The sequence below is a fragment of the Neltuma alba genome, unplaced genomic scaffold, assembly GCF_004799145.2.
Source record: "Neltuma alba isolate B1F8T4 unplaced genomic scaffold, ASM479914v2 tig00004124_pilon, whole genome shotgun sequence".
NCBI lineage: Eukaryota > Viridiplantae > Streptophyta > Magnoliopsida > Fabales > Fabaceae > Neltuma > Neltuma alba.
In genome coordinates this window covers 27,287-41,727 of record NW_021633574.1, presented here as the reverse complement: position 1 = coordinate 41,727, position 14,441 = coordinate 27,287, and the positions used below count along the sequence as shown (strand labels likewise).

The following is a 14,441-nucleotide window of genomic DNA, read 5'->3' as shown; positions in this document are numbered from 1 at the left end:
AAAAATGACTATAACATATCTATTAAATTTCAAAATAATAAATGGGTGGTGCTAATTATTTTGATAAAAATATCATTTTAAAATTTAACTGATATTTTTTGTCTTTTTTTTTTGAAACATCATATTGACGTTGGTATGAAATGAATCTACATACTATTATATTAGAAATTGATAACACATACCAAATTGGATATTACAAGTCAACTGTTACAGATAACAAGTTTGCAGTCAGAAATAACAAGTTTAAATAGAAGGACAATTTGGTCTTTTAAGTAATATTTGTTAATTCATATTTAAGACTTGGTTTTTGGCAGTAATTTTTTGAATTCAAGATTCCAAATTACTTTTTATATTTTTGAGGGTCTGTATTTGTTATTTTTTTATTTTTTTTAAAATCCATCCTTTTGCTGTTATGTCAGCATAAGCTGGGGAGAGAAGTATTTTGAAATGGAAGGACAGTGGAGAAAGTTTTACTGTAGAGACAGCCTCAAAAGTGAAATCAGTTGAATGGTTCCACTTTTTTCTTTAAAAAAAATATAAATGTCAATATAAAAATAATCAATACAACAATACATTATAAGAATAATCACCATCACCTATTTATCATTTTAAATTTTAATAGATAATTTATTATCATTTTTCCTAATATAAATGATGTGCTGGGAAAAATAAAAGATAATGCAAACTCATTAACATGAATGAATTTTAAGATTTTAAACTTGATTTTAAATGTAATTCCTTAATATAGTACTTTAATACTGCCTCAGGTTCTAAATATAATTTACACTATAAAATAGTTTTATATGTATAATACGAGGAATAGATATTTTCTATCAGATAGGATTTTGATTTTTTTCCCCTTTTCTGTCAATAGTATGCTAATAAAATAGTTGCTTATTATGGCCTTTAGAACACCAATAAATGGGATGAATTATCTTCCTTTTATATAAAGATAAAATAGAAAAGATAAACATTAAAAATATCAAGGTTGATAATTGGTAGGAATCAAGGATATAGCGAAATAGAATTAGTAATAAATATTTAAAAAATAAATTGTATATAGACACAGATATTAATATTGATTGATATCGAGATTAGTTTTATTTTTTTTCTAATTTAATCATCAATTTCCGGTAGAAGAATTATTCAGTAATCACGTGTTTCATCGGAAAAATAGAATGACGGTTTCAAAAAATTTTGGATAAAATTGAAATTAATTGTTAGATTTTTTTTGAAAAAGGGGCAAAAATATATATTTCATCATTTAAGTTTATATAATAAAATAGGCTAATCCTGGTAACATGACAAACACAAATTCAAATCTCTTTTAACAATTATTACTATTTTAAAATTTAAAATTGATATGTTAACATTTGAAAAGATTTTTAAAATTAAGTGATTAAATTAAAGTACCGTATAAAAAAGTTAAAATTATTGGTATACTCTTAAAAAAAGGAGATTAAGCCACATCCAGTTTTTTCGGATGTATCTAATATCTTAAAATATTTTTTTAAATACGTTCGATATTTTGAAATATTTTTTAATGCATTCAGCATCTTAAATTATTTTTTTAGAGGGATTCAATACCCTAACATATTTTTTGATACATCTAACACTAAGGTTAAAAAAATATTTTAAGATACTGGATACATCTGAAAAATATTTCAGAATGCTTGATGTATCACAAAATAAATATTTTAAGTACTATATATAGTAAAAAAAATATTTTAATGTGCTGGAGGCAGGTTAACCAAAAAAAATACGGAATCTTTTTCTCATTAGAAAAGTACCGTATTGGAAAACTATTATATGTATTCTCATTCTCTGAATTTCTGGATTTGATTCATCATGGAAAAAGAATGATTCCATTCTTACTCTCCTTGTTCGGTTGTGGATATATATCTATAAATGCGTCTCCACATTCTTCTGCTTCGGTGTTTCGGTGAGGTGAATTAAGAAGAAGAAGAACTGCCTCAGGGAAACCTAACAAATCGAGGCAAGTTCAGAGGAAAGAAAAATGTTGAGTGCCGATCTTCTTGAAGAAATTGTGGAGGAGATATCGATGAGGCTTCCTGTGAAATCCCTACTTCGATGCAAATCCGTGGCGAAATCCTGGTACGCACAAATCACTAATCCATCTTTTATAACCAGACAATTTGAATGGTCTGATTCAATCACCAAAAACCGCCGCCACCAGCTGATATTTCGATTGCACAATGCCTCTCTGAAGCCTTGCATTTCTCTAATTTCCGACCAGGAACCCATCGATATAGAAGTGCCGTTTCCTGAGAAGGATGTAGAACACATATTCGTTTATGGTCAATGTAATGGGATTTTCTGTCTCTATGGGGTCTATGGAGGAGATAAAGCTGGTGAGGCCAGCTTGATTCTGTGGAATCCTGGAACAAAAGAGGTGAAGGTTCTTCCTGCATCTCAGAACCAACCCAGAGACATGGTTTATATCATATATGGGTTTGGAATTGATCCTATTACAAACGATTACAAGGTTGTTCGATTTGGGAACCTGGCTTTTGAAGGAAGAGAACAACCTCCAGTTGAGGTGTATAATCTCAGTACTGGTTCTTGGAGAACCATAGATTCTGTTGTCCCTGCTTTTCGATTGTGTTATCCAAAATGCAGGGCTTATCTGAATGGGTTATATCACTGGCTAACTGAAGATAATAATGATAAGGCCATTTTGTTCTTTGATTTTGGCAACGAGGTGTTTGGGAAGATTCAGTTGCCTCCTGAAATTGATCAATCTTATGAATCAAATGTTGCTGTGGTTGATGAGAAACTTGCTTGTGCTGCTACATATAAGATGACCAATTGTAGATATGAAATCTGGGTGATGAATGAGTATGGTGTTGAGAGTAGCTGGAGTAAGAAATTTGTTATTGGACCAAACCCAGAATTTGGATCATTTTTAGGATTTTGGGGAGATGATGAGATTCTTGTTGAAAATGAAGGTCATTTGGTTTCATATAATATTAAGAATTAGAAGATACAGAGGCTCGAAATCCATGGAGTTCCAAAACTGTTCAAAGTGTTTGATTATTTGGAAAGCTTGGTTTCTTTGAAGTCTTAAGAACATCATAAATTGAATCTTCTACGTTCATTCGTGTGGAGAGAAAAGGAAACCATATAAAAGGAAGAATGTTATATAAGATTTACATCTTATTTTTGTACTCTTCCCTTTGTTGTTCCTATCTTTTTTTTTAATGCATTGTATGCATTTATTTTGTGGATGTGGGAGATTCATGCTGAAATAAATGTAATAGTTTATCATATGAATTGGAAATTATTCTTGTATGGACCGACTTTATCAATTTATTTTGTGTTGGCATTTCTGTTTTTTCAAATCTTATCCATTTGTACTTTCCCACATTTTCCATAAAAATCTTAAGTTGATCGTCTATCACAGAATTGATATCTTTTTTCGTCAAAAATAACTTATCATTAAAAACTTGAAGAGCCCCACCACAACATATAAAGACTAGGTTCATCAAAATTCATCGCATATACTAATAGGTATTGAATCTAGTGAAAACAACTAGTTTCTTATAACATGATGAATTGAATTTCAAATTTTTGCTAAGAGAAATACATACTTTTAGTATCTAACAGTATTTCAAACAAGATTACTTCCAACAACAAAACTGAGAAGAAGAAAAATCCATCTTATGCCTAATGGGTAAGAGGTGTGAAGCTTACAAAATTTGCTCTATATGAAGTGGGAAGACTTATCCAAATTATGGGCAATAATTAATTCTTTCCTAGGAGCGTGGGCTCTAGAGACCTGCCAACGAAGAATAATCGAGTGTCATGAATCAGGTTTATAAAAGTATGGTGATTATCACATCTCAAGTTCGTAATAACTTTAAAAACGTCACCAAACAAAGTCATTTAAACTTGATTATCGCACACTGGATTATTTCAATTATAAGATGATTTTTATGCTTAATCTAAACTCACACGCAAACTATTTAAACTAATTTTATTCGTTATGGATTCATAACCAATTTGATGAGAATAAAAGTATAGAAATGTAAAATTTGACAAAATAAGAAGATTCAACCAAAAAGATAATTCATAGAAGTAGTTTACTATGTGTTACTAATCAATCCTGGCAATATGTAAATATACTTATATAATACCAATCAATAATCAAGAAATGGAAGCAAATGATATTGACAGCTTTGAAGTGCCTCAAAAACTGAGAATATATTTTATTGATAGTGGCATCTCAATGTCCATGCTCATATGGAGAATGAGTTATATCTTTCTATTTGGTTACATTTTACGGCTGGAAAACACGAGTAGCCTGAAAACCAGAGTACCTTGTTGGCGGAACGTGCCATGTTCTTTGGAAGAAACAGCCGCAAAAGTCTCATGTATCCAAGACAATCCAAGACAGCGTTTAATAATACTTCTGTCTTTAATATAAAAATTAGTTAATTAATTTAAATAGATTAAAAAAAATTAGTTAAGTTAATTATTTGTAATAAATAAGTATTATCTTTTCTAAAATATCCTTGCTAATCAAATATATTGGCTAGAACTACTATTATTATAGAGATTACCTTGAAAAAAATAGATAAATGTGAGAGACAAAGTGGATTGGGGTCTTATATTTAGTATTAAAATAAAAATTAAATAAGCTCTTATATTAAGAACTGAATATAAGTTTTTTCCCCAAAAAAAAGAAGCCTCTGTCTCTAATCCCAATATGCATGGTCTCCAACTCAACAATTGTGTTTGATAAGAAGCACTAAAGGGGTTGGGGTTAGAATTTAGTTTAGAAAAACCTATAAAAATAGTTAATACGAGAAATTGCTTGCTAATTAAAAATTAAACCTGCGTACCAAATAGGACCTGCGCATATTAAACAAATAAAATGAAATAAATGAGACGCATCATGAAATGATGCTAATAAAAGGATATTGAAGAGGATAAAACATTTCCCCTCTTGCCTACCTTTTTCTTTCTTTCTTTCTTTCTGGAATGAAAATGTATATTACTGGAATATTTTAAAAGGGGAAAAGTTACATCAAAAGTTCGAGTTTTACAGAAGAGAGAATTACAAAGCCAACTGTTTACGAAATTCTGCAGCCTGCATGATATGCTGGGAAAGTGACAGCACTTCATTAACCAATCTATGCGGTTGTATATCTTCCTTGGCAAATTGCCTTCTATTGTGCGCAGACCATGATTTCCAACATAACGTTCCAAAAGTGATGCACCAAATAGTATTGGTTCTGCTGGTTTTTAAATGTCTCTAGCCGAATCACCTTTTTATTGGATTCGTAGTTTTTTTTTTCACTACAAGAATTAGATTGACTTGCCAACTAAGAGTGGGCTGGATTTGAAGTAAAATCATGTTACGATGGAAGCATATTTTAATTTGAAACATAAAATCAAATATGCCTTGACATTTTTAATTAGAGACTGACTGTATTATAGAAGTTCAATCTACATTCACATGAAAAACTTAGTAATGTGACATGTAAGTTCTCCTAGTCTAAAAGATTTGCCAGCAAAGGGACACTTGTTGCGAGCTCCCCAAAGCTTCTAGTTGATGATTCCCTTTTGCTTTCCTCTCTCAGGCTGGCACTGCGTGTTTTTATTTCTCTACAATGCGCTTTTTAAACCCATTCATTTTCTTTTCTTTTTCTTTTTTTTTCCCCCTAGATGAGATCCATACATGTGCTAACTTATGAGTCCATCTCATCAAGTTAACGGTGTTAGTGTCATTTCAGATGAAATTAATGGTGTGAAGGCACCAGAAACTAACGTTTTATAACGGCCAAAATTTTAGAGACTAATATCATGTATTTGAAATTTCAGAGACCAATGCTAAAGTTTGCCTAAAATTGAGGGACCACAATTTGTATTAATCTTTTTCATTAATTCTGATAAAATATATTAAAAATACTTCATAAATAACATTAGAGAAGCATTTTTTTGCTAAAGCATAGGTATTCTTCTATTACAGGCAATCCTATTCGAGGTACTGTCAGGCACTAAATGTGGGTACCTCTCTCAGTGGGGATTTAAGTCTTGATTCATCACGTTGTGAGAAACTAGCTCTTTCCGCTAGATCCAACCCCGTTAGTATTAGAGAAGCCTTTTTCCCCCCAAAAACAAAAATTAGTGTTAATCAAAACACTGTCCAACTTGTTTCAACCCAAAAAAAAACTGCCCAACTTTCAATGTTTGCTGGTCTAAGCCCTTTTTTTTTTTGACCGATTCTCTTTTTACTGTTTTGATCTGATCTCAGATGAGATAATACACTAATCTTTTTTTTTTTGCCAACAAAAATTGTATATATATATATATATATATAAATATAACCAAGTATGGTACAAAGTTCTGAACACTCAACACATATTATTAAGCACATTCAATCAAATAATAAATTGATCAATTTAACAGTAAACAACTTTATACTGTTAATAATCAGATGAATTAGAGGGATTTGCATATTAAATTTTTTTTTTCAATCTTTTCTATTTTATCTTTATATAATAATATTTTTTAGGATTCTAGTTTTTTCCCTCTTCCCTTTATAGTATGCTAATAAAAAAGTTGCTTGCTATTGGCCTTTAGAACACTAATAAAATGGGCTGAATTATCTTCCTTTTATATAAAGATAAAAGAGGAAAGATAAACACTAGAAAATATTAAGGTTGATACTTGATAGGACATCAACAATAAACAGAATAGTAATAAATATTTGAAAATTAAATTATACATAGACACACATAATAATATTGATTGATACAAAAATTGGGATAAAATTGAAATTAATTGTTAGAATTTGTTTTGGAAAAGTATCATATTGGAAAACTATTTATATATATTCTGACACTTTGAATCTCCGAATTTGATTCATCAAAAAAGAGTGGTTCGATTCCAACTCTCCTTGTTTGGTTGTGTATATCTAGATATGTGTGTGCATCTCCGCATTCTTTTTCTTCGGTGTTTCGGTGAGGTGAATTAAGAAGAGGAAGAACTACCTCAGGGAAACCTAACAAACCCAGCCAAGTTCAGAGGAAAGGAAAATGTTTAGCATCGACCTTCCTGAAGAAATTTGGAGGAGATATCGATGAGGCTTCCTATGAAATCCCTACTTCAATGCAAATTCGTGGCGAAATCTTGGTATGCACGGATCACTAATCCATATAACTGGACAATTTGAATGGTCTGATTCAATGACCAAAAACCGACGCCGCTAGCTGATATAGAAGTGCCGTTTCCTGAGAAGGATGTGGAATACATATTCGTTTATGGTCAATGTAATGGGATTTTTTGTCTCTATAGAGTTTACAGAGGAGATAAAGCTGGGGAGGCCAGCTTGATTCTATGGAATCCACGAACCAAAAAGATGAAGGTTCATCTTGCATCTCAAAACCAATTTCCTTTTTAGGCCACAGAGAACGCGAAGCTAAAGCTAAGCCCAATCCAAATGCCCAAACCAAATAGCTAAACCAACCCCTGCTCAAATATTGTGGTGGTTGAGTTTGGTTTTCATTGACAAAACTCTTCGGCTCCGCCGTAGGAGTGTTCAGTTTGCTAGAAAAGAGCCAATCTCTCGTAATGTGAGAAATCACGGTTTAAATTTTTTGCTAGGAAAAGTATTTACATTTAGTGACTAACAGTACCTTGAAGGAAGAAAATTTAACAAAGATGTTCATAAAGGCACTATAGTATATACAATAAAAGCCAACAAATCACATTCGATGAATAAAGTAATAGAAATGGTAGAAGTAGATGAAGTCGAAAGTTTTGAAATGCCTCCAAAACCTTCTCTATTTTCCAATGAGACTGTTGTATTGGATGATACACTTGACTCTGACTTAACAAAATCCACTATCCGTTTACGTTCTCATAGTAGTCCAGCTAGTAATAATGATGTGATGTCCATGTCATGTTACTACCTCTAATCTTTAATATAAAAGATATTTGACCAATTTGAGTAGATTAAAGAAACTAATTAAGTTAGTTATTTGTAATGAATATATATTATCTTTTTTGAAATATTCTTGCTAATCAGTGTATTGGCTATAATTAACATTATTACAATGACTACTTTAAGAAAAAAATAGATAAATATGAGAGATATAGTGAATTAAATCTTATATTTAGGACCAAAATAAAAAGTCAAATGATATCTTATATTAAAGATTAGAGGTAGTAAATTCAGAGAAACTTTAGCTGAGGTTTTACATTAGAAAAGGGAGTCATTTGGACCATTAAGTTTTATTTGGTATCTTCAAGTTACTTTATTCCATTTATGTCATGCTACAGAAATTAAATGGAAAAATTTTGATGAAAAAATGTAAGATTAAAAAGCAAACAAAATTAATTTAAAGTTTTTAACTCATTTCTCCAATTTTTTAAATTGAACTCATTAAAACTTTTCTTCCTCTCTCATTTCCTTTATTTCCCTCATTCCAAACAGATACACAACAACGTTAAAGCTCAGAATGAACAAACGATACAAATCTTGACCATTTCAAATATATAGAATCTATCAATTTATAATAATTGTAACTTGGAGATGAATATGTGCTAAACACTAAAAAATTTTAAATAACCATTGTTTTGAGTTGGCCGAGAAATACTGCCACCGAATCGCTCTGTTTATGTAGTTGCTTTTGAACGCAGGGTCATGTCCCTTGAATTGGTGTCTATGCTCATTCTCTTTTTAATTCAGTCCCTTACCATAGGCACAGTAACTTGGTTAGGTTATGTCCATACGACCAATGTTGTTAACCGTAAATTTTGTCATGTTCATGGCGTCGATGGAACAATCCATCACAAAATCAAATTGCAACATGCTTTCCTCGGTTCTCGGTAGAGAATTCCTCCCCCACACCTGTTTTTTCTTTTTTAACATATAAGTATTTTTATATTGGAAGTGACCTTATTTGAGATACTATTAGCACTAAATATGAGTATTTTCCCCAACGTAGATTCGAACATTGGTTCAATATATATTGTGAGAAACTAATCCTTTCTGTTAAACCCAATCTCTTTTTTTTTTTCTTCTTCTTTTTTTCCGCTCTTGATGATGGTATATTTGAGAGAGAAAAAAAAGGTCTTTAAAATATTCAATTGAAGTAGAGCTTCTTGTCCAAAAAAAAAAATACAGAAGTAGAGTTTGGGGCAAAACACCAGCCCAAAACACATGCACTGCGACATGTTAGTTTCTCAGGCCCACGCTCATGGATGGGTCCACAAATGACGAATCTATGGATGCAAGCTGCAAAAATCCCTTTTTTCTGAATGTTTAGTTTTGGGAAAAATTGCAATTAGCTCCTACCAAGAGAATTAAATATAAAAAAGTAACTTGAAATCATCAAATTATTTTGAACTCTCAAGTGACCTCATTGCAAGATAGTCCATTTGTTTAATTGCCAAATTGTCTTCTTTTTTTAAAATTTTGCATTAACAATTGAAAGAGCAGTCATTAACAATTTAAGGTGTAAGAATTAATAACTATCGCGAAAGCTATTGACAATTTATATACTCCTCTGGTCCTTAATATAGGACTCAATCCTTGAGTTAGTTTTGGTCCTAAATATAAGACTCATTCCTCATATTTATCAATTTTCTCTAAATTACCCCTATGGATACTCCTTCAACTATAATTAAGTATAAGAGAGAGGGGGGATATTAAGAAGGATGACTATGGTATTTTAGGAAAAATGTATCACTTTTCTTATAATTAACTAATTTACCTAACTTCCTTAATCTAATCAAATTAGTTAAATGAGTCTTATATAATAACCGGAGGAGTGTTACATTTTTGTGATGAGCTGAGACATTATCAGATATCAAATACAGGCACCTCTTCCAATGAAAATTCAAACATTAGTTCAATATGTTGTAACTACTAAACCCAATTCCTATTTGTTTTAAAACAGTTAATAGACGCAAAGTTTCTAGTCCCAAAAAAAAAAGAAGAAGAAAAGAAGCAAAGTTTGGGGCATAACACTAGTCCAAAACAGATGAACTGTGAGGTTTTAGTTTATGAGGCTCAAAATCGATATCCACAAACCAACAAGATTAGATATAACAGAAAGAGTTAATCCCTTATAACGTGACAATTAAAATATGAAACAAAATGTTTTCATCAATTTGAACAATTACATTTAATTTTTAATCTTTTGTTAAAGGAAAAAAAAGAACTCAAACGAATTTTCAGCCTCAATTGAAAAACATCTAGACATGCAAAATAGTCCTAAGCTAGATAGAGCTGGAAGTCAAGAAGTTAATGGACTTTGGAAGAAACATTCACATTTGACAGCGACATGGAAAACAATTGTCTCCAATTCACATGTTTTCTGGAATGTAAGGGGAGATTCTCGGCCAAAGTCTATACCATCGTCCCAGACAATTTGGTGTGAATAACAATTCAAATGTGAAATGACATACTTTCATTTCCAACAATTTCGTTTGTAATTTTTTTAAAGACGTAATAAAACTGATGTTATATACTACTCTGATCCTATTTATAAAGTAGAGATAGAAGGTTTTTTTTTATCCTATTTATAAATTACCCCATTATATTTTTAGTATGAATATACTATTTTGTCTTTTATTTATTATAGTGTAGATAATTATTTTTTTAAAAATGTGTATATATTAAATAGGGATAAAAATAAAAAATAATAAATTGGATGTACTTATACTTCTTTTTAATTTTTAATTTGGTATCTATGGGTTTCTTTCTCTTAATTAAATATTTAGTTTTGCTTTATTAACAAATTTAAATGATGACTTTGCAATTAAATGTTGACAAGTTATGCTTTAAATTTTAATTCTGTAACCTAAAACTTTTATATCTTTAAATTTAAGCATTTGAATGATTAGATGTTTGACAAATATGAAAAATACTAAAATATTAAACATTTAATCATTTATAAAAATAATTATATTAAAAGATTAAAAATTGCAACGCGTTTTGCTAGCATTTAAATTTGGCGTGATCATTTAAATTCGTTGAGTAGAATTCGCTGTTAAATGAAACTAATTTTGTTAACATACAGGAACTAAAACTACATTTTTAAACTTGAGAGATTAACTGAATTTTTGTCAAAATTTAGAAGATTAAACGTATAAATTACTCCTCCGGTTCTAAATATAAGATCATTATACACACTAGTATAATGGTCTTATATTTAGGACAAGAGGAGTAATATTTTTTTATGATTTATTTTGTAAGCCCGATCTTAAAATTAAATGAGCCAAAAAATCTAAACAATATTTTCGTGTCCCATGTTTCCTAGAATCTACTGGGAAGTCCTTTGCCAAAATCAATATTCAACGCCACTGAAGATAACTCGGCGTGAATGACAATTCAAATGTGAAACAAAATGTTTTCGTCAATTCGAACAATTACATTTAATTTGTAATCTTTTGTTAAAGAATAAAAAAGAACTCAAATGAATTTTCAGCCACAATGGAAAAACATCTAGACGTGCAAAATACTCCTTAGCTAGACAGAGATGGAAATTAAGAAGTTATTGGGCTTTGGAAAAAGCATTCACATTTGACAGCGGTGGAAAGAAACAAACGAAGTCTTCCATATTACCCACAATACTCATCCCAACAAAAAATAGACTAAATATGAGTATTTTCCCTAACATAGATTCGAACATTGGTTCAATATATATTGTGAGAGACTAATCATTTCTGTTAGACCCAATCTCTTTTGATTTTTTTTCTTCTTGTTTTTTCCGCTCTTGGTGATAGTATATTTGAGAGAAAAAGAGAAAGGTCTTTAAAATATTCAATTGAAGTAGAGCTTCTTGTCTCAAAAACAAAACAAAAAAAATACAGAAGTAGAGTTTGGGGCATAACGTCAGCCCAAAACACATGCACTGCGACGTGTTATTTCTCAGGCCCACGCTCATGGATAGGTCCACAAATGACGAATCTATGGATGCAAGCTGCAAAAATCCCTTTTTTCCTGAATGTTTAGTTTTGGGAAAAATTGCAATTAGCTCCCACCCAGGAGAATTAAATACAAAAAGGTTACTTGAAATCATCAAATTATTCTGAAATCTTAAAGGACCTCATTGCAAGATATTCCATTTGTTTAATTGCCAAATTATCTTCATTTTTTTTTTAAATTTTGCATTCATAATTGAAATAGCAGTCATTAACAATTTAAAGTGTAAGAATTAATAACTATCACGAAAACTATTGACAATTTATATATTACATTTTTGTGATGAGTTGAGACATTATTGGATATCAAATACAAACAACTCTTCCAATGAAAATTCAAACATTAGTTCAATATGTTGTAACTACTAAACCCAATTCCTATTTGTTTTAAAACAGTTAATAGATGCAAAGTTTCTAGTACCAAAAAAAAAAAGAAGAAGCAAAGTTTGGGGCATAACACTAGTCCAAAATAGATGAACTGTGAGCTTTTAGTTTATGAGGCTCAAAATTAATATCCACACACCAACAAGATTGGATATAACGGAAAAAGTTAGTCCCTTATAACGTGGTAATTAAAATATGAAACAAAATGTTTTCATTAATTTGAACAATTACATTTAATTTTTAATCTTTTGTTAAAGGAAAAAAAAAGAACTTAAACGAATTTTCAGCCTCAATTGAAAAACATCTAGACGTGCAAAATACTCCTAAGCTAGATAGAGCTGGAAGTCAAGAAGTTAATGGACTTTGGAAGAAACATTCACATTTGACAGCGACATGGAAAACAATTGTCTCCAATTCACATGTTTTCTGCAATGTAGGGGGAGATTCTTGGCCAAAGTCTATACCATCGTCCCACACAATTTGGCGTGAATAACAATTCAAATGTGAAATGACATACTTTCATTTCCAACAATTTCGTTCGTAATTTTTTTTAAAGACGTAATAAAACTGATGTTACATACTACTCTGATTCTATTTATAAGGTAGAGATAGAAGGTTTTTCTTGATCCTATTTATAAACTATCCCATTATATTTTTAGTATGAATATACTATTTTGTCTTTCATTTATTATAGTGTAGATAATTATTTCTTTGAAATGTGTATATGTTAAATAGAGATAAAAATAAAAAATAATAAAAACCATATTGGATGTACCTATTCTTCTTTTTAATTTTTAATTTGGTATCTATGGGTTTCTTTCTCTTAATTAAATATTTATTTTTTCTTTATTAACAAATTTAAATGATGACTTTACAATTAAATGTTGACAAGTTATGCTTTAAATTTTAATTCTGTAACCTAAAACTTTTATATCTTTAAATTTAAGCATTTGAATGATTAGATGTTTGACAAATATGAAAAATACTAAAATATTAAACATTTTATCATTTATAAAAATAATTATATTAAAAGATTAAAAATTGCAACGCGTTTTGCTAGCATTTAAATTTGGAGTGATCATTTAAGTTCGTTGAGTAGAATTCGCTGTTAAATGAAACTAATTTTGTTAACATACAGGAACAAAAACTACATTTTTAAACTTGAGAGATTAACTGAATTTTTGCCAAAATTTAGAAGATTAATACTCCTCCAGTCCTAAATATAAGACCCTTACACACACTAGTATAATGGTATTATATTTAGGACAGGAGGAGTAACATTTTTTTATGATTTATTTTGTAAGCCCGATCTTAAAATTAAATGAGCCAAAAAATCTAAACAACATTTTCGCGTCCCATGTTTCCCAGAATCTACTGGGAAGTCCTTTGCCAAAATCAATATTCAACGCCACTGAAGATAACTCGGCGTGAATGACAATTCAAATGTGAAACCAAATGTTTTCGTCAATTCGAACAATTACATTTAATTTGTAATCTTTTGTTAAAGAATAAAAAAGAACTCAAATGAATTTTCAGCCACAATTGAAAAACATCTAGACGTGCAAAATACTCCTTAGCTAAACAGAGGTGGAAATTAAGAAGTTATTGGACTTTGGAAAAAGCATTCACATTTGACAGCGACATGGAAAATAATTGTCTCCAATTCACATGTTTTCTGGAATGTGCATTCACATTTGAAAAAAATATAATTAGCATTTGCGCCGGTGGAAAGAAACACACGAAGTCTTCCATATTACCCACACAATACTCATCCCAACAAAAAATAGACTTAAATAATTTTAAGTCAAGTTAGAAATGGATTATAATATCTCTTGAAATTAAAATGCATGGAAAAACCTACAACTACTTTTAAGCAATGACGAACGGAGATAAACGTCTCTAGTTTTCCACATTTATATAGCAACATTTGGCGGAAAGCTTGTGGCCTCCAAGATGGCGCTGTAGTTCATTTGGAAATTAGTTCATTTGGAAATTGAATACATTAAGAAAGTTAATAAATTAATTAAATATAATAAATATAAGATGATTTTTCTAAAATACTTTTTGTGAAATATTAGATTATATATATTAATTTA

General features: G+C 30.2%; 1 protein-coding gene across 1 annotated transcript; it reads left to right on the top strand.

The window, feature by feature from the left end:
- The first annotated feature begins 2,017 nt into the window (after nt 1-2,017).
- Nucleotides 2,018-3,001, top strand: LOC114743765 (F-box protein CPR1-like). The gene has a single exon (XM_028931986.1). It carries the CDS (start codon nt 2,018-2,020, stop codon nt 2,999-3,001), a length of 984 nt encoding a protein of 327 aa, XP_028787819.1.
- The last annotated feature ends 11,440 nt before the right edge of the window (nt 3,002-14,441 follow it).

What these genes read in the sequence shown, in the direction of transcription:
- LOC114743765 (XM_028931986.1), top strand. Translation starts at nt 2,018, where the DNA reads ATGTTGAGTGCCGATCTTCTTGAAGAAATTGTGGAGGAGATATCGATG.